The following is an 18,457-nucleotide window of genomic DNA, read 5'->3' as shown; positions in this document are numbered from 1 at the left end:
ACACTATTGACCTATAGTACTCTGAAGTCAGTTTTGCTTGAGTCTGCCTTGACGTAATTTGCACCAAATATATCAAACAAGAAACAGTATTTGATAGTTTTGACCATGCAAAATTGCTGACAGCACTGGGTAGGGGCTGGAGGGAATAGGACACACCATACTTGAAGATTTATTATCATGAGTAGTGAGAATATGAATTTTATTCTGCCATATTCTGCTCCTGCAGTATTCTCTGCATTTAGCGGCTTCACAGCCCCTTTCGCTCAGCTCTGATTGATAGCTGTAGTGGTCTCCTGATTGCATGCTACAGCTGTCACTCAGTGCAGGGGGAGGGGGTGTGAACCTTTAGGATTAGCAGATAATTTGAAGGAGAAATTTTAATCAGGTGTTGTCAATCAATGGGATGACAATCAGGTGTAAGTGGGGGACCTTTCTATTGAAAGAACAGGAATCTATCAAAGTCTGATCTTCACAAAACATTTGTGAAAGTGTATCACGGCGCGAACAAAGGAGATTGCTAAAGACCTCAAAAGATGAGTTGTTGATGCTCATCAGGCTAGAAAAGGTTACAAAACCATCTCTACAGTTTGGACTCCACCAATCCACAGTCAGACAGATTGTGTACAAATTCAGGAAATTAAAGACCACAATTACCCTCCCCAGGAGTGGTCGACCAACAAAGCAAGGAGTGTAAAAGTCTGCGAGGTCTCAAAGGAACCTAAGGTGACATCTAAGGCTTCTTTCAAACCCGCGTTTTGTGCGGATCTTTTTGGCTCAGTTTCGTTAAGCGGACAGCAAAACGCTGCGGGCAGCGTTTTGGTGTCCGCCTCCAGGGCGAAATGAAGACGGAACGGAGGCAAACTGATGCATTCTGTGCGGTTTCTTTTCCATTCAGAATGCATTAGGGCAAAACTGATCCGTTTTGGACCGCTTGTGAGAGGCCTGAAATGAACCTCACAAACAGAAACTAAAACGCCAGTGTGAAAGTAGCCTAAGCAACAAAAGGCCTTCCTAACGCTAGCTAATGTTAATGCTCATATGTCCACCACCAGGAGGACACTGAACAATAATCGCTTCCATAGCAGGATTGCAAGGAGAAAGCCACTGCTCTCCAAAAAAGAATATTGCTCGAGGTCTGCAGTTTGCTATAGATCACTTGGACAAGGCAGAAGACTATTGGAACTATTTTCTGTGGACAGATGAGACCAAAATAGAAGTTTTAGTTTAAATGGCAAGTATTATGTTTGGAGAAAGCTAAACACTGCACTCCAGCATAAAATCCTCATCCCATCTGTGAAATCCAGAGGTTAGGGCTCATGCACATAACCGTATGTATTTAGCGGTCCGCAAAAAATACAGATTACGTCTTTGTGCATTCCGTATTTTGCAGAGTGGAACAGCTGGCCCCTAATAGAACAGTAGTATCCTTGTCCGTAATGCGGACAATAATAGGACATGTTCTATTTTTTTGCGGAACAGGAATACGGACATACGGAATAGGAATGCACACGGAGTAACTTTTGATTTTTTGTGGACCCATTGAAATGAATGGTTCCTCATACAGTCCGCAGAAAAACGGAATGGACACAGAAAGAAAATACGTTCATGTGCATGAGCCCTTAGTATCATGGTTTGGGTCTGTTTTGCTGCATCTGGACCAGGACAGTTAACCATCATTGGTGGAACAATTTATTCTAAGGCTACTTTTACACTCGCGTTTAGTGTTTGACTCCAAAGGGAGCACAGTAGGAGTGCTTTCACTTTGTACTCGTACATTAATACATATCTTGAGACTGAATAGATTCATTATGACCTGTAAATGAACAAGGACTTAGGCTACTTTCACACTAGCGTTTGGTGCAAAAACGCTTCCGTTACAATAATACAACCATCTGCATCTGTTCAGAACGGATCCGTTTGTATTATCTTTTTTTTTTTTAACAATGATTTTTATTTATTTTAGAATGTAAATCAGGACTCATTACATGTAACAGATAGAAATATTACACAACAGATAAAAACAATACATTAACTGTATTAAGTCACAAAATTGAGATTCCAGAGAGTGAATTATTTTGGGTGGATCCGTCATGGATCTGCAAAAACGGATCCGTTACAATAATACAACCGCATGCATCCGTCGTAAACTGATCCGTTTGTATTATCTGTAACATAGCCAAGACGGATCCGCCATGAATTCTATTGAAAGTCAATGGGAAACTGATCTGTTTTCTATTGTGCCCAGATTGTGTCAGAGAAAACGGATCCGTCCTTGTTGACTTACATTTTGTGCCAGGACAGATCTCAGTTTCGTCAGACGGACAGCCAAACGCTGCAGGCAGCATTTTGGTGTCCGCCTCCAGAGCGGACACCAAACTGATGCATTTTGAGCGGATCCTTTTCCATTCAGAATGCATTAGGGCAAAACTGATCCGTTTTGGACCGTTTGTGAGAGCTCATGACGGATCTCACAAACGGAAAGCCAAAACGTGAGTGTGAAAGTAGCCTAACATAGACAAGACGGATTTGTCTTGAACACCATTCAAAGTCAATGGGAGACGGATCAGTTTTCTATTGTGCCAGATTGTGTCTGGCAAACTGTGTGCCAGGACGAATCCGTTTGGCTCAGTGTCATCAGACGGACACTGCAGCGTTTTGGTGTCCACCTCCAAAGCGGAATGGAGGCAAACTGATGCATTCTGAGCGGATCCTTTTCCATTCAGAACGCAAACTGATCAGTTTTGGACCGCTTGTTAGAGCCCTGAACGGATCTCACAAACAGAAAGCCAAAACGCAAGGGTGAAAGTAGACAAAATTATACCAGAAAATTCTCAAGGACAATGTCAGGACATCTGTCTGTGAGCTGAATCTCAAGAGAATGTGGGTCATGCAGCAAGAGAATGACCCTAAGCACACAAGTCATTCTAACAAAGAATGGTTAAAGAATAAAGTTAACGGGGAGATTTATCCTGGTATGAAAAAGTCGCAAACTACGTGTAAACACCACTTGTGCACCAATTTCCTGAAAAGGGGGTGTGGTAAGGGTGGAGAGGGATGGAGCCCGCTGCCTCGCTACATTTATCATCTTTTATGCCAGTTTTCTGGTGGAAAAAAACACTGAAATCCATGACAGCCACGTGCTGGCGTAGACATCAGTGCAGGCGATGTGATGATGTATATGCCTTATCATAAATTAGGTGCAGCCTCCAGCAGCATACCTGGTTCTCATAGATGTCCATGGTCTATGATAAATCTTTTCCAAAGTTTTGGAATGGCCAAGTCAAAGTCCTAACCTTAAGGCTTCTTTCACACTACTGTTTTTTTTTCCGTTTTGCGGGCCGTTTTTTGCATTCCGTATATGGTCCGTATACGGAACCATTCATTTTAATGGTTCCGCAAAAAAAACTGAATGTACTCCGCATGCATTCCGTTTCCATATTTCCGTTCCGTTGAAAGATAGAACATGTCCTATTATTGCCCGCAAATCACGTTCCGTGGCTCCATTCAAGTCAATGGGTCCGCAAATAAAACGAAACACATACGGAAATGCATCCGTATGTCTTCCGTATCCTTTCCGTTTTTGCGGAACCATCTATTGAAAATGTTATGCCCAGCCCAATTTTTTCTATGTAATTACTGTATATGCCATACGGAAAAACGAAACTGAAACGGAAACACAACGGAAACAAAAAAACGGAACAATGGATCAGTGAAAAACGGACCGCAAAATACTGAAATAGGCCTCCTGCACACGACCATATGGCTTTTTCAGTGTTTTGCGGTCCGTTTTCACGGATCCATTGTTCCGTTTTTTGTTTCCGTTGTGTTTCCGTTTCTGTTCCGTTTTTCCATATGGCATATACAGTATACAGTAATTACATAGATAAAATTGGGCTGGGCATAACATTTTCAATAGATGGGTCCGCAAAAAACGGACAAGAATAGGCATTTCTATAATGGGCCTTCTGTTCTGTTCTGCAAATTGCAGAAGGCACACGGGCGGCATCCGTTTTTTTGCTACTGGGCCTCAGCTAAATTTGGAACTCCCCTACCTCCAAGCAATGAGTCCGGCACTGTTCAGAAGGAGGAGTCAAGAGTTTACTTTTACAGTAAGTATGCTGCCCAGACCCTGTATGTCCCTTTAGTGCCTGCCACAGTAGATTGCCCCCTTCACAGTAGTCATGTTGGGTGTAATAAAAATATAATATGTTTATAGACATTATACAGAGGCTGCTATACTGTCATTATCCAATGGCTGATGAAAGCACCTCCTCAGGCCCCTTCACTTTATTAAAACTCCTCTACTCCATCTACATGCAGCAGCTTCATAATAGTCCTCTGCTCTCTGAGGGTTAGGGTCTCTGTTCATACTGGAAATGAGGGCTTCACACCAAAACATATATTAGTCACAGCACAGTCACTTGACTTGTCATCTAAAGTCATCGTCTCCAGAGAAGTCATTCTCATCATCCTCAACACTGTCAATGGCAGGTTGCAATGGAATGAAGTCCTGACTTCCATGGCACAGGCACACTAAAGGTTCCCTGCTGGGTGCTAGGCAAGCCCATCAGCAGCAGGCTCTGCTAGTACTGCTAATACTGATTGGCCAGCCAACATAGAGCACTAGTTGGGACTCCAGCAGGGGCAGGCAGCACTTGCCACTGATGATGTGTTGGGTAAGGAGGAGAGGGGTTGACCCAAGCACAGAGGGTGCAGGGAGCTAGAGAGCGGAGCCTGAGCCGCTGATTAAGAGCCCCAGAATTAAGTGTAATTAAGGGACGGGGCTTTTTGTTAAAGGCCAGGCCCGCTTACTCCACGGGCCCTATAGCAGCCGTGTGGTCTGCCTCCATTGGAGGTATGCCACTGCCTCAATTAAAGGTAAGTAAATGTTATATTCTTGTACACCAGTGGCTTCCAGCCTGTCTCTCTCAGCATGCCCTGACAAAGGCCAACAAAATCCTATCATCTCCCCATATCAGAGAATCCTCTGGTGGACAAGCCTGTGGTTGAACTTATCAAAAATAGGATTCTCTGATATGAAACATAATAATGATATGAAGTCTAGCAGCATACCACCATAAGAAGATTACAAAAGCAAACATGGACCACTGATGGTGTTACTTGAAGCTCTGGGCTCCAATTCAAAATCTGTACCAGGAGCCCATCTTCCAAGTGCCTTTGATAGTACAGGAGCCTTCTTAGGTGGCAGAGAAACCACATCGCCCCCTCCAGAACCAGCTATGTCCATGTGAACAGTAATACCAAAAGAGGTTATGATGCAATTAAATTTGACATTTTCTGTATAATGACGGTTTTTAAAGCTAGTTTGGTTCTACTGAAGATTAGAGTTTCTTATATACTGTATAGCATTTTGTTCGGAGCGGTTGTGTCCTATCTTTGCCACAGAATTTAAGCTCTTTAAGAATTATACCACTAATAAGTGTTGCAACTCTTGCAGATCGGGGACAGTGTGCAAGGAATAGTTCTGAAGAATCAGGTACATTTTAAAAGACTTGCTAATATAAAAACCAAACGGCATCCTAATGGTCAAATTGGTCTTCTGGAGCTACCCTCTAGCTGCTCTCTCTTGCTCTCTCCTATCTTCTTAACCCCCCTCCGCTTATGCCCCTCCCCAGGACTGCTTTCTCCTGTCCTCTGCCCTTCCAAGCTGCTCTCTTCTGTCCTCTGGCCCTTCCAGCTTCTCGCTCCAGACTGCTTTCTTCTGGCCTCTGCCCCCTGGCTGCTCTATCCTGGCCCTCATTCCTTGGTACTATTATATGCATACTGCACAACAACTTAATTTTTGCAGTATTGTCTTATCTTCAGAAGTTAACCATTGCTTTTGTTATGCTACAGTGTTAAGTTGCTGTCATGCATGCAGATTTTGTTAAGGATTTTAATAGTTTTTTAAGCCAAAGCAATGTAACAAATTACCCAACAAAACCCACTCCATTTGGTCCAGATTTTCCAGTTTCAGAATTCTGGCAAATACGCTAAGGAAAATTTGCAGCGACGCTGTCACATCTAGCATTGCATCTACACTTTCTATCCTTTTATAATCCACGGATGACTTTGGCTTCAAAAACAGCATAAAAAACGGCACCCTTAGGCCTTATTAATGTCATTGTTTTCTATTAGTGTTTGTTATCCATAACCTGGAGAGAAAAGCCGGACCGGGAGGCAGAGCCTTTAGCCCATGACAGGGGTTGGTTCGGGGAGCCCCCAGGGAGTAGAGATAGGCCAGTTTAATTCAGGGAGGTGAGACATTTTTAGGGCAAAACAGCAGCGAGCACCTACCGTGATGGAGTAGCTGGAGGCAGCGTTAGGGGAGCTGAGGGCAGCAGCGGAGGTCCACAACACCAGCTGGGTTCAGGAGGGTGCAGCAGTTGCTAAGGGGGGCATCTTGGGCATCCGCATCGCCCCAGCCTTCTTCATGCCGGCCGCGTCACCCCCCCCCGGGCTCAGCGCTGAATGAGGAGCCTTTCTGTGGACTCTTCACGCCTGCAGGCGGCGGGGAAGGCTCCTTCCTGCACGCCCAGGCGCAGAAGGAATCCTGTAAGTAGGCAGAGCTCTCAAGGTGGCCGGGGTCCGGAGTGGGAACGGAGGACCCCTTCTGAGTCATGGAGTGGAAGGGGCACCTCAGCATGGTCAAGATGGCTGCCAGAACGGGGCTGCTGCGTGCCATGTGGCTAGAGGCAGCAGGCAGGGCCGGTGCTATAAGGCATACCAAGCGGCTGCCTTAGGGCGCAGAGATGGGGGGGGTGGAAAAAATGTAACATTTATTTTTTTTCGCCCCTGGGCCTTATGGGGCGAATTCTAATGAAGCGCTTCCATTTTGGAAGCGCTTCATTAGTACCGGAGGACCGGAAAGCGGTGAAGGATCTGTACTCACTGCTTCCTGGTCCTCTGCTCGGCTGTCTGCTATAAAGGGCTGCGAACCATGTGACCTCACTGTGCGCAGCCTTCACAGCTGACAGCCAAGAACCAGGAAAAAGAGAGAGAACGCCGGTAGTGAGGAGCGGCAGCGTCCAGGAGCAGGAGAGGTAAGTTATTTTTTTAAATTGTATTTGTGCTGATGGCTGACATAGAAGGGCATGATGGCTGACATGGGGGGGCATGATGGCTGACATGGAGGGGCATGATGGCTGACATGGGGGGCTGATGGCTGACATGGGGGGGCATGATGGCTGAAATGGGGGGCATGATGGCTGACATGGGGGCATGATAGCTGACATGGGGGGCTGATAGCTCACATGGGGGCATGATGGCTGACATTGGGTGCTTGATGGCCGACATGGGGGGCTGACCTGAGGCATTGGGGGTCTGACCTGAGGTGCAATGGAAAATATTTTTTTCTTATTATCCTCCTCTAAATCCTAGGTGCGTCTTATGGGCCGGTGCATCTTAGAGGGTGAAAAAATACGGTCCTCAAACCAGCAATTGTCTGAAGCAGAGAGAAGGAGAGAAGATACCAGGACCACACAGAGGAGAATCCAGATGCTGCAGATGGGACTAGTGCCAGGTGAGTTGCGAGGGAAGGGTGGGGGGGGCGCCGAAATGTAGCTTCGCTTGTGTTGGCAAAAATCCTTGCACCGGCCCTGGCAGCAGGCTTCTATCTTCAGCGGTGTAGGAAGGGGCCATGTTAGGTTTGCGAGAGAACACGGCGTCCGTTCAAACGCAGGTAGGAGGTTCGGGGGAGGATGAATCAGTGAGGTCAAACGATAAGGCAAAAGGGGAAGTTTATGTTTGCTTTGAGGGCCCCTTGGGGGCGCATTTGAAACAAGAGGTGAGAGAGCGGAGTTGGAGAGGGGAGTATGTGGATATTTTTTCCCTGCTCCCCTTGGATAAGTTTAACCTGGATAGAGCAAGGAAGGATCAGGGTAAGAGGGAGGATGAGGAAAAGCGAAGGTATCGGTTGATACCGAGAACATTTGCAAATTGGTTGCAGGCGTTCATGATATTAGCAAGTGTGATCATGAAATAAGCGCTGGAGTACTGTTCTGCGCTTTTTTGCTATTTGGACGCCATCAGCGAAGCTTACTGGGTGTATGGGGGACACGCATGGCTGCGGTATGACGAACAGTTCCGGAAGCGTAAGGCGGTGTGTCCGAACATTAGATGGGTTCACAAGGACATTGCCTTGTTGTTAAAAGTAACGGCGCCAGGTAGGCCGGTTCAGTCCTTTTGAGGGGAATCCGTCTGCGGAGGGCAATCCTGGTTTGCGGCAGCGTCCGCAAAGGGATTGTGCTTCCTATTCAATGAGGCGGGGAGGCGGGGTGCAAATTTGGAGCTAAGTGCAAGTTCAAACACGAGTGTTCTACATGTGGTGGGTCCCACGGAGCTACACATTGCTTCAGGGAAAACAGGCAAAAAGGGAAGATGGCAATAGCAAAGGGGGTGACTTTCACGGCCTTTGCTGTGTGCGCCGTGACATGCTTGCTGCTGCTGGTGGCAACGTGTTGCTGTTATGGCATGTGGTGGCAGTGTCTTGGCTTTGGCTGTGTGCGCCGTTAAATGGTTGCCATGCATGCTGTTTCCGGTGGCAACGTGGTGGCTGGTGTTTGCACTTCCCCTTTAAATTGTATCCTTTCCCTGTCTGGTGCTGTAAGGGTTAACCCCCTGATTGGGTGTGGTCACTAGGTGCTTCTTATACCTGTGGCCTTTGGCCAGGAGTCAGTTGTACTCCAGCCTTGGTGTGTGCTGGAGTTATGCTCCTTGTCTGGATGTTCCATTTTCCAGTGTGAGGGCCACCTAGTGGGACATCGATGTCTTCCTTATGTCTCCTCTGTTTTCCCTACCTTACCAGTGGTTATTTTTGGTGTGGGTATATGTTCTGGGGTGGTTGTTTGTCTAGTTGTTGTTCTGTGTCTGGTCAGTGTTTGGTGTATTATTCTGTCCGGCATGGATGCTAGATGTTCCCCCGTTTGTCTGTCGTGGCCTCCGGAAGGGGGTCTCATGGTTTCCCGGAGGGGTGAACCAAATGTCTGTGAGCTGTTGCTGGAGTGCTGGTTCCTGTGTGTAAGTACAGACTGCATCTGTTTGGTGTTTGGATTGCAGTATGTTTTTATGGGTTCCAGTTTACCTTGATGTGGTCTTCTGTTGTGCCGTCCAGCAGCTGCCAGGGGTAAGTTACCATGCCTTCCTGGGTTCTAGGTTCAGTGGTTATCCCCGCCACTGGAAACTTACCTGCTGTTCTACTTGGCATTTCTCTGCAACTAGGTCGGTTGAGACTCCTGTTTATCCGAGTCGTGGAAGAACAGGTCGTGTCTCCCCTGCTCCTATGTGAGGGATTATCAGGGCGACTCAGGGTCCTAGGTATCCTGGGTATGAGCCGTCCTACCATCCAGGTCCGCTCACACGGTGAGGAGTTAGGGCGAGGACCCTTTAGGAAGTGACCTGTTCCCTAATTCCGGTATCCTGGCCTAGTTGCTTTCATTATCCCCCACTCATCGTGGTGCCGGTTCGTTTGGAAAGGATGGAACCATTCCTAAGTAGATACCCGGACAGGGGGCTGCGAATTTGTTGTGGGAGGGGTTCTCGTTGGGTTTTAGGATACCTTTTATTCTGTCGGGTGCGGTCTTAGTTAAAAAGAATTTGAGGTCGGCTATGGAGCATCCAGAGGTAGTTACAGAAAAATTAAGAAAAGAGGTCTAGTTGGGTAGGATGGCTGGCCCATTTTTGGAACCGCCACAGAGGGATTTGCGTTTGTTGCCGTTGGGGGTGGTCCCAAAGAAGGAATTAAATAAATTTTGCCTTATTTATCATCTGTCTTTTCCTAAGGGGTCGTTGGACAATGATGGTATTGATCCGGCTTTATGTTCGGGGGTCTATACCTTATTTGATGCGGCAGTGTCATGGGTTTGGAAGTTTGGTAAAGGGTATTTACTAGCAAAGACAGATATTGAGGTGACGTTTAGGTTGTAGCCAGTACATCCGGATAGTTTGCATCTATTGGGGTGTTTTGGGGAGTTTTTTTTTTTGTAGACCGTTGTTTGCCGATGGGCTGTTCCCTGTTTAGCTCATTTCTGGAATTGGAGGTGGTGGATTTGTCTGGATGTGAATCGGTCATTCACTACTTGGATGATTTCCTGTGTATTGGCCCCCCAGACTCGCGCATTTGTTTGTTGTTGCTTCACACATTGAGTACATTGTTTGGGTCTTTTGGAGTTCCCTTGGCGATGGAGAAGACTACCGGGCCGGTTACGGAATTAAGTTTTTTGGGGATAGTGATCAAATGGAATGTAGGTTGCCCTGGACGATCTTAAGGTTGAGGTCGCAAGGGCGCGGCGGCTACAGAAGATGAAGCTGCGCAAGCTTCAGTCTCTCCTGGGGAAACTTAATTTTGGCGTGCTGGATTATGCCTGTGGGGAGGGTTTTTATCAGGAGATTAGCAAGGGCGATGGCGGGTATCATGGCACCGCACCATTATATTTGGTTAGGTCGTGAACTGAAGGCAGATTTTCAAGTTTGGAATTCATTTTTGGATATTTATAATGATCGTTCACTATTTATAGAGGAAGTGGTGGATTCATTTGATTTATAGCTTTTTTTATGATGCGGCAGGGGGAGGTGGATATGGCGTTTACTGTGGGGGCGGGGGGTAGCTGGATAGTTGGGTGGAAAAGGGTTGGGTGAAGAATTTGGCCCTGCTAGAACTTTTCCCTATAGTAGTGGCGGTTATGCTGTGGGGCATGTTTTTAGGAATAAAAAGGTCTGATTCCATTGCAACAATTTGGGAGTGGTTCAGGCGATTAACAGGTTGTCGGCCTCGTCGCCTTTAGTGGTGAGGTTATTGTAGCGACTGGTACTAGAGTGTTTGTCGCTCAATGCATGGGTGGTGGCGGTGCATGTACCCAGGATCGACAACTGCATTGCTGACGCTCTCTCTCGTTCACAGTGGGAGTGTTTTCGGCAGCTGGCTAAGAGGCGGAGGAGGTTGGGCTGGAATGCCTGAGTTGACTATAGAGCATACTGAAGGGACTGTAGCAGGGCTCATTCGGTCATCTTTATCGCCCGGTACGTGGGAGACATATTTAAAAGCTTGGCGGTGTTGCGAAAAGTGGTGTGCTAGGCTTGGTGTAAGGGAAGAAGATTAGGTCCCATTGTTGTTATTTATAGGACATTGTAGGGAGGAGGGCTGGTCAATTAAAAAAATGAATAGTTGTGTTGCGGGGTTGGCTTTTGGATTTAAGTTAAGGAAAATGATTTTACAAAGTCTTTTTTAGTCGCGCGGGGGTTGAAAGGCTGGGAAGGCTGCGGGTGGAGGAGGATGGCAGACGGCCAGTGTATTTTCTTTTGCTGCTGAGATTAGGGGAACAGTTACAGAAGGTGTGTAACTCAGTGGGGGAACTGCGGCTGTTTCGACTTGCCTTTTCCTTGTCTTTTTTCGGGGCGCTGAGGTTGGGTTAGTTGGTTTGTCCGACGGTTAGTCGCATGGGTGGGTTGCTTAGGGAGGATATGGAGCTGTTCCAGGATAGGGTGGAAATCATCATTCAAAGGTCTAAAACGGATGTGAAAGGAAGAGGACGCAGGGCAGTGCTGTTTGCTAGTCCGGGGTGTTTGATCTGTCCGGTACGTTGTATGAGGGAATATGGGGCAGAGGTGAAGGGGGAGATTTAGATGGTTCTTTCCTGTCCCGTTTTCAGTTTACGGCCATCTTTAGATGTTAGGATCAGTTAGGGGTAGGGTGAGCAGGTTATTCAAGCCACTCTTTCAGGATTGGGGTAGTGACAGAGGCAGCTAGGTGGCAGTTGGGGGATGAGGTTATAAAGCGAATCAGGCGTTGGGAATACATTCGTTTTAAGTCGTATGTTCGTCCGGAGCGAGTGTGAAATTGAGTTCAGGTCGTAGAATAAAAGAGTTAGGTTAATTTTACACAGTGTTGCTTCTTGGTGTTTTGTTTTTTCTCTCCTTTCAGGTTCTGAACCAGCTTTGGTTTGGATTTTGGGGCATTAGTTTGTCTTCTGGGGAGCCATCTGGGCAGCAGTTCGGCCGTATGGGCAGCAGCTCGGATTTAATTCAGGATGTTTTGTTAAATGTGTGAGGACAGAGAGCCATTTTTAGGGCAAAACAGCAGCACCAACCCACCACCCTGTTTTGAAGTTTTTAAGTCAATCGTTCGAAGAAGGGGAGATCTCGTACAAGTACTGCTTTGGGGACGTAAGGCTGGATGACACTAAGGAAGCAATTTTTCACGGCGGCTGTGGTGGTGGGAGGTCCCTGAAGTTGGAGATATTCGCAGGTGGTGAGGATGGGAGGGCTCCACGGTTGGGGCTGGACTACCATGGTTGGCGGTCGGTTGGGGCAGAAGTTGAGGGGGTTATCAGTGGTGACTCCGAGCTGCCGCTAAACGGCTGGAGGCAAGATGGTGCACCCCGGCGGGGTAAATCATTTATTTGGGGCTTCAAGGATTATATGTTATACATATGGGAAATTCCAAATATTCACAAATATTTCCAAATAAAGGGTGTGTTAGACTAGTCAATTCTAGGCCAGTTCACCGTTAATGAGTGTTTTCAGGATCGCTCGTTAATAATGATCCAGCAGTGTAATACTGCCGCGACTGCCTGATTAACAAGCAAATGCTAGTTCATCGGGCAAATGTGATTTTTAAAGTCGCTTAAAAAATGTTAGTTTGCCGACGGCAGATCGTGCAGATCGTGCTGTCTAATTATGATCTGCTGCCGGCAAACAATTAGACGATGGCATAACAATCGCTCCTTCCCATACTATGGAGGAGATCGCTGCATGTCTAATGCAGCCTTAACCAACCACTTAGTTACCATTAATACGCCTTTTTACTGACAAACAAAAGGTGTTTAAGCTAAAGAGCTGTCTTTAATCAATGATTATATGTACCCAAAATAGTGCATTAAAAACTATAAAAAATAAACACTTATAAAGGTATATTGATGAAAAAACTAAAAAGTTATAGCTCTTGGAATGCAATAAAAAAAAGTGTGGTCACTAAGGGGTTAAAGGGGTTGTCTCACTTCAGCAAGTGGCATTTATAATGTAGAGAGTTAATACAAGGCACTTACAAATGTATTGTGATTGTCCATATTGCCTCCTTTGCTGGCTTGATTAATTTTTCCATCATATTATACACTTCTTGTTTCCATGGTTACGACCACCCTGCAGTCCATCAGTAGTGGTTGTGCTTGCACACTGAAAGAAAGAGAGCCGGCCTCTCTGGTGGCCGGGACCGAGGGAGCGCACATAGGCTGGTGCTTTATCCTATAGTGTGTGAGTAGGGCCACCACTGCTGGATTGCAGGGTGGTCATAACCATGAAAAAGGGAAGTGTAAAATGTAATGGAAAAATGACTCTAGCCAGCAAAGAAAGCAATATGGATGAAAACTTTACATTAGTAAGTGTCTTGTATTAACTTCTTCTACATAATAAATGCTATTTGCTGAAGTAAGACAGCCCCTTTAAGTCCTTGTTCATTTACAGGTCATAATGAATCTATTCAGTCTCAAGATATGTATGAATGTACGAGTACAAAGTGAAAACACTCCTACTGTGCTCCCTTTGGAGTCAAACACTTTCAAACGTAAAGGGGCAATTCTAACAAAACATAAAACTTAACTTTTAATAGATCGTATCTAAAAAAAGACATAAGTGCTCAGTGATAATAAAAATTGGAACAATCTTACCGGTATGCAGAAGATACAGTCAACACATATATATACCGGACTTGCTGGAAGAATGCCACTAATCGGACAAAAAGGAGTGAAGTGGGGGGGGGGGCGGGAATGATACAATGTGCGTGCCCTGTCCCTACCTCGCCCTGTCAAGACTGTTATGCCCTAATGACCTCCTAATACGGAGTCATCGCCCTGACAAGAGCGGCCCCGTCCAAAACCTTACCCTGTAATAGGTCCCTGGAAAGACCGTGTTGAGGGTGAATGGGAGGGGATGCCTGTAAATATCCTGCATATCCTACATTTAATATGTAATGATAGAAAATACACAGGAAAAAACGTTCCAACGCGTTTCATCTACTTTAGTTACCCCAGACTCATCAGGGGACAAGGGGTAAATAGTAAAGAAGGTGTATATATATATGTGAAAAACATTGAACACCAAAGTTGAGGTCTGGTGTCACTACAGACACTGAGGGAGGGCCAGTGAAAAGCCCTGCCCCCCATCGCCGTATTTCGGCCTGCTAACGGCGGGTCCGCAATACACGGGCACTGGCCATGTGAATCCCGCATCACGGATCGCGGACCCATTCACTTCAATGGGTCCGCAATCTGGGAGATGCGGAACGGAGGCACGGAACCGAAGCCCGCTGAAGCACAACTTTTTTGCAGTACGGACAGATCATTCAAGTTGAATGGGTCTGGATCTGTCTGCGGCCGCCGCACGGATGTTGCCATACAATAGGGACCGCAAATTGCGGTCCCCAATGCACGGAACGGCCAGCACACGGGGAGAAAGGTCTGTATCTATTTAAAGCGACGCCGCAGCGTTTTTTGCGCTGCCATCGCATACCGTCTTCAGCTGCCTGGATCACACTTGGAGGTAGCAGGGCTTTTCACTGGCCCTCCCTCAGTGTCTGTAGTGACACCATACCTCAACTTTGGTGTTCACTGTTTTTTATATATATACACCTTCTTTACTATTTACCCCTTGTCCCCTGATGAGTCTGGGGTAACTAAAGTAGATGAAACACGTTGGAACGTTTTTTCTGTGTATTTTCTATCATCACATATTAAATGTAGGATAGGCTCTCAACACGGACTTTCTAGGGACCTATTACAGGGTAAAGTTTTAGACGGGGCCGCTCTTGGGGCGATGACTCCGTATTAGGTCATTAGGGCATAACAGTCTTGACAGGGTTCACCTCCCCTCCCTCCCTTCCATCTTTTTTGTCCTGTTAGTGGCATTCTTCTAGCAAATCTGGTATATATACGTGTTGACTGTATCTTCTGCATACCGGTAAGATTGTTCCAATTTTTATTATCACTGAGCACTAATGTCTTTTTTAGATACGATCTATTAAAAGTTAAGTTTTATCTTTATGTTTTGTTAGAATTGCCCCCTTATTTTTGCTAGTACATAATGAGTCTATCAAATAAATGAGACTATACCTTGCACAAACACGTCTTCAATTCATGCACAGGTCATGATCGTTTTATCAGACACAATGAAGTCCAAATGATCAAACTTTAGTGACAAATTTCCTTTAAATCCTTCCTTTATATTTCTAATTGCTTTAGAACCCACTTCTTTAGAACCTCCTCTGAAAAACTCTGTGTGAACATATCCTTAGGGTAGGACTAGAGGCAGAGGCCGGCCAAAAATTAGTGTGGCCATGCAAGCAGCAGCTGTTTATTGATAGATCTATAGATCATTGAAAACTGGTTGCCAATCACTTGCTTATTGTTAATGGCCATGTGGATTTATAGGCTTCCCACAAAAACCATGTGGCCACTAACACCCTCCTCTCGACTACCTTCCAGTCTGATCCTACCCACAGGCTTATGATATGCTTTCAATTTATTATTAGACGATGACTATTTGACATGTTACTGTGTATTTTCCAAATATCTCTCAAGTGATAAGTAATTTGCATGAAACTTTTTCCACCAAGGTATTTTCGTGACTGGGTAAAAATCTAGCTAAAATAGAGCAATGCACTTTATCTGCAATGAACCTGTGTTATTAATAACATCATTATTCACTAATAACATCTATCTATCTATCATCTACAGTATATATTTCATATCTATCTATCTATCTCATGTCTATCTATCTCATGTCTATCTAATAGCTACAGTATCTATCTCATATAAATCTATCTATCTAATCTATCATCTACAGTATCTATTTCATATCTATCTATCTCATATCTATTGATTGTCTATATACTAATCTACTTCTGTATTTCATATTTCTCTATCTCATATCTATCTATCTGTTTATCTATGTCACATTTATCTTTCTCCTACATACCTCTCTTGCTCTTTCATATCTAACATCTATTATATACACTGCCTGTCCCAAAAAAAAGTCGCCACCAAAAATATTTTGTTGGACCGCCTTTAGTTTTTTGTTACGGCACGCATTCGCTGTGGCATCGTTTCGATAAACTTCTGCAATGTCACAAGATTTACTTCCATCCAGTGTTGTATACATTTTTCTCCAAGATCTTGCATTGATGATGGTAGAGTCTGACTGCTGTGCAAAGCCTTCTCCAGCACATCCCAAAGATTCTCAATGGGGTTAAGGTCTGGACAATGTGGTGGCCAATCCGTGTTTGAAAATGATGTCTCATGCTCCCTGAACCACTCTTTCACAATTTGAGCCTGATGAATCCTGGCATTGTCATCTTGGAATATGCCCGTGCCATCAGAGAAGAAAAAAATCCATTGATGGAATAACCTGGTCATTCAGTATGTTCAGGTAGTCAGCTGACCTCATTCTTGGAGCACATACTGTTGCTGAACTTAGACCGGACCAACTGCAGCAACCCCAGATCATAGCGCTGCCCCCACAGGCTTGTACAGTAGGCACTAGGCATGATGGGTGCATCACTTATTCTGCCTCTCTTCTTACCCTGATGGGCCCATCAGTCTGGAACAGGATAAATCTGGACTCATCAGACTCACACTCAGATTGGGTCACTGTCACTAGTGGGGTACCTCAGGGGTCAGTATTGGGCCCTATTCTCTTCAATATATTTATTAATGATCTTGTAGAAGGCTTGTATAGTAAAATATCAATTTTCACAGATGACACTAAACTGATGAGGACAGTATACTACTACAGAGCGATCTGGATAGATTGGAGGCTTGGGCAGATAAGTGGCAAATGAGGTTTAACACTGACAAATGTAAAGTTATGCACATGGGAAGGAATAATGCAAGTCACCCGTACATACTAAATGGTAAAACACTCGGTAACACTGATATGGAAAAGGATCTAGGAATTTTAGTAAACAGCAAACTAAGCAGCAAAAACCAGTGTCAGGCAGCTGCTGCCAAGGCCAATAAGATAATGGGTTGCATCAGAAGGGGCATAGATGCCCGTGATAAGAACATAGTCCTAGCACTTTACAAATCGCTAGTCAGACCACACATGGAGTACTGTGTACAGTTCTGGGCTCCAGTGAACAAAGCAGACATAGCAGAGCTGGATAGGGTCCAGAGGAGGGCAACTAAAGTAATAACTGGAATGGGGCAACTACAGTACCCTGAAAGATTATTAACATTAGGGTTATTCACTTTAGAAAAAAGACTACTGAGGAGAGATCTAATTACTATGTATAAATATATCAGGGGTCAGTACAGAGATCTATCCCATCATCTATTTATCCCCAGGACTGTAACTGTGACGAGGGGACATCCTCTGCATCTGGAGGAAAGAAGGTTTGTACACAAACATAGAAGAGGATTCTTTATGGTAAGAGCAGTGAGACTATGGAACTCTCTGCCTGAGGAGGTGGTGATGGTGAGTATAATAAAGGAATTCAAGAGGGGCCTGGATGTATTTCTGGAGCGTAATAATATTACAGGCTATAGCTTCTAGAGAGGGGTTGTTGATCCAGGGAGTTATTCTGATTGCCTAATTGGAGTCGGGAAGGAATTTTTTATTCCCCTAAAGTGAAGAAAATTGGCTTCTACCTCACAGTTTTTTTTTTGCCTTCCTCTGGATCAACTTGCAGGATGACAGGCCGAACTGGATGGACAAATGTCTTTTTTCGGCCTTATGTACTATGTTATGTACTATGTTACATGACCTTCTTCCATTGCTCCAGAGTCCAATCTTTATGCTCCCTAGCAAATTGAAGCCTTTTTTTCTGGTTTGCCTCGCTGATTAGTGGTTTTCTTACGGGTACACAGCTGTTCAGTCCCAATCCCTTAAGTTCCCTTCACATTGTGTGTGTGGAAATGCTGTTACTTTCACTATTAAACATAGCCATGAGTTCTACTGTTGTTTTTCTTCGATTTGATTTCACCAAACGTTTAAGTGATCGCCGATCACGATCATTCAGGATTTTCTCCCGCAATATTTCTTCCTCGAATACGATGGGTCCCCACTATCCTTCCAGTTTTTAATAATGCGTTGGACAGTTCTTAACCCAATTTTTGTAGTTTCTGCAATCTACTTAGATGTTTTCTCTGCTTGATGCATGCCAATGATTTGACCCTTCTCTTTTCCACTACCTCGAGATGTGTCTTTCGACATGGTTGTTTAAGAAATGAGAAGCAACTCATTGCACCAGTTGGGGTTAAATAACTTATAGCCAGCTGAAAGATAATCGCCCATGTAGTAATTATCCAATAGGAGGCTCAAAACTATTTGCTCAGTTAAATCCAGGTGGCAACTTTTTTTTGGGACAGGCAGTGTATCTACTGTATCTCATCTTTCTTTCTTTATTTCTCTTCTCTTTCTTTTTTTCTATGGCATTATTCGCACATTCTGTGGCATTACATGGTCTCAAAGT

At 45.1% G+C, this 18,457-nt stretch overlaps 1 protein-coding gene across 1 annotated transcript in view; it reads left to right on the top strand.

The window, feature by feature from the left end:
- Positions 1–18,457, top strand: part of CD79B (CD79b molecule) — a 47,684-nt gene that overhangs the window by 10,065 nt on the left and 19,162 nt on the right. Inside the window, exon 2 of the mRNA XM_044298993.1 lies at positions 5,459–5,497. Coding sequence (XP_044154928.1) covers positions 5,459–5,497 — 39 coding nt within the window. The remainder of the gene's footprint in view (positions 1–5,458; positions 5,498–18,457) is intronic.

The sequence above is a fragment of the Bufo gargarizans genome, chromosome 6 (assembly GCF_014858855.1).
Source record: "Bufo gargarizans isolate SCDJY-AF-19 chromosome 6, ASM1485885v1, whole genome shotgun sequence".
Lineage (NCBI taxonomy): Eukaryota > Metazoa > Chordata > Amphibia > Anura > Bufonidae > Bufo > Bufo gargarizans.
The sequence above is the reverse complement of the archived record's forward strand: the minus strand, read 5'-3'. Positions and strand labels throughout refer to the sequence as shown.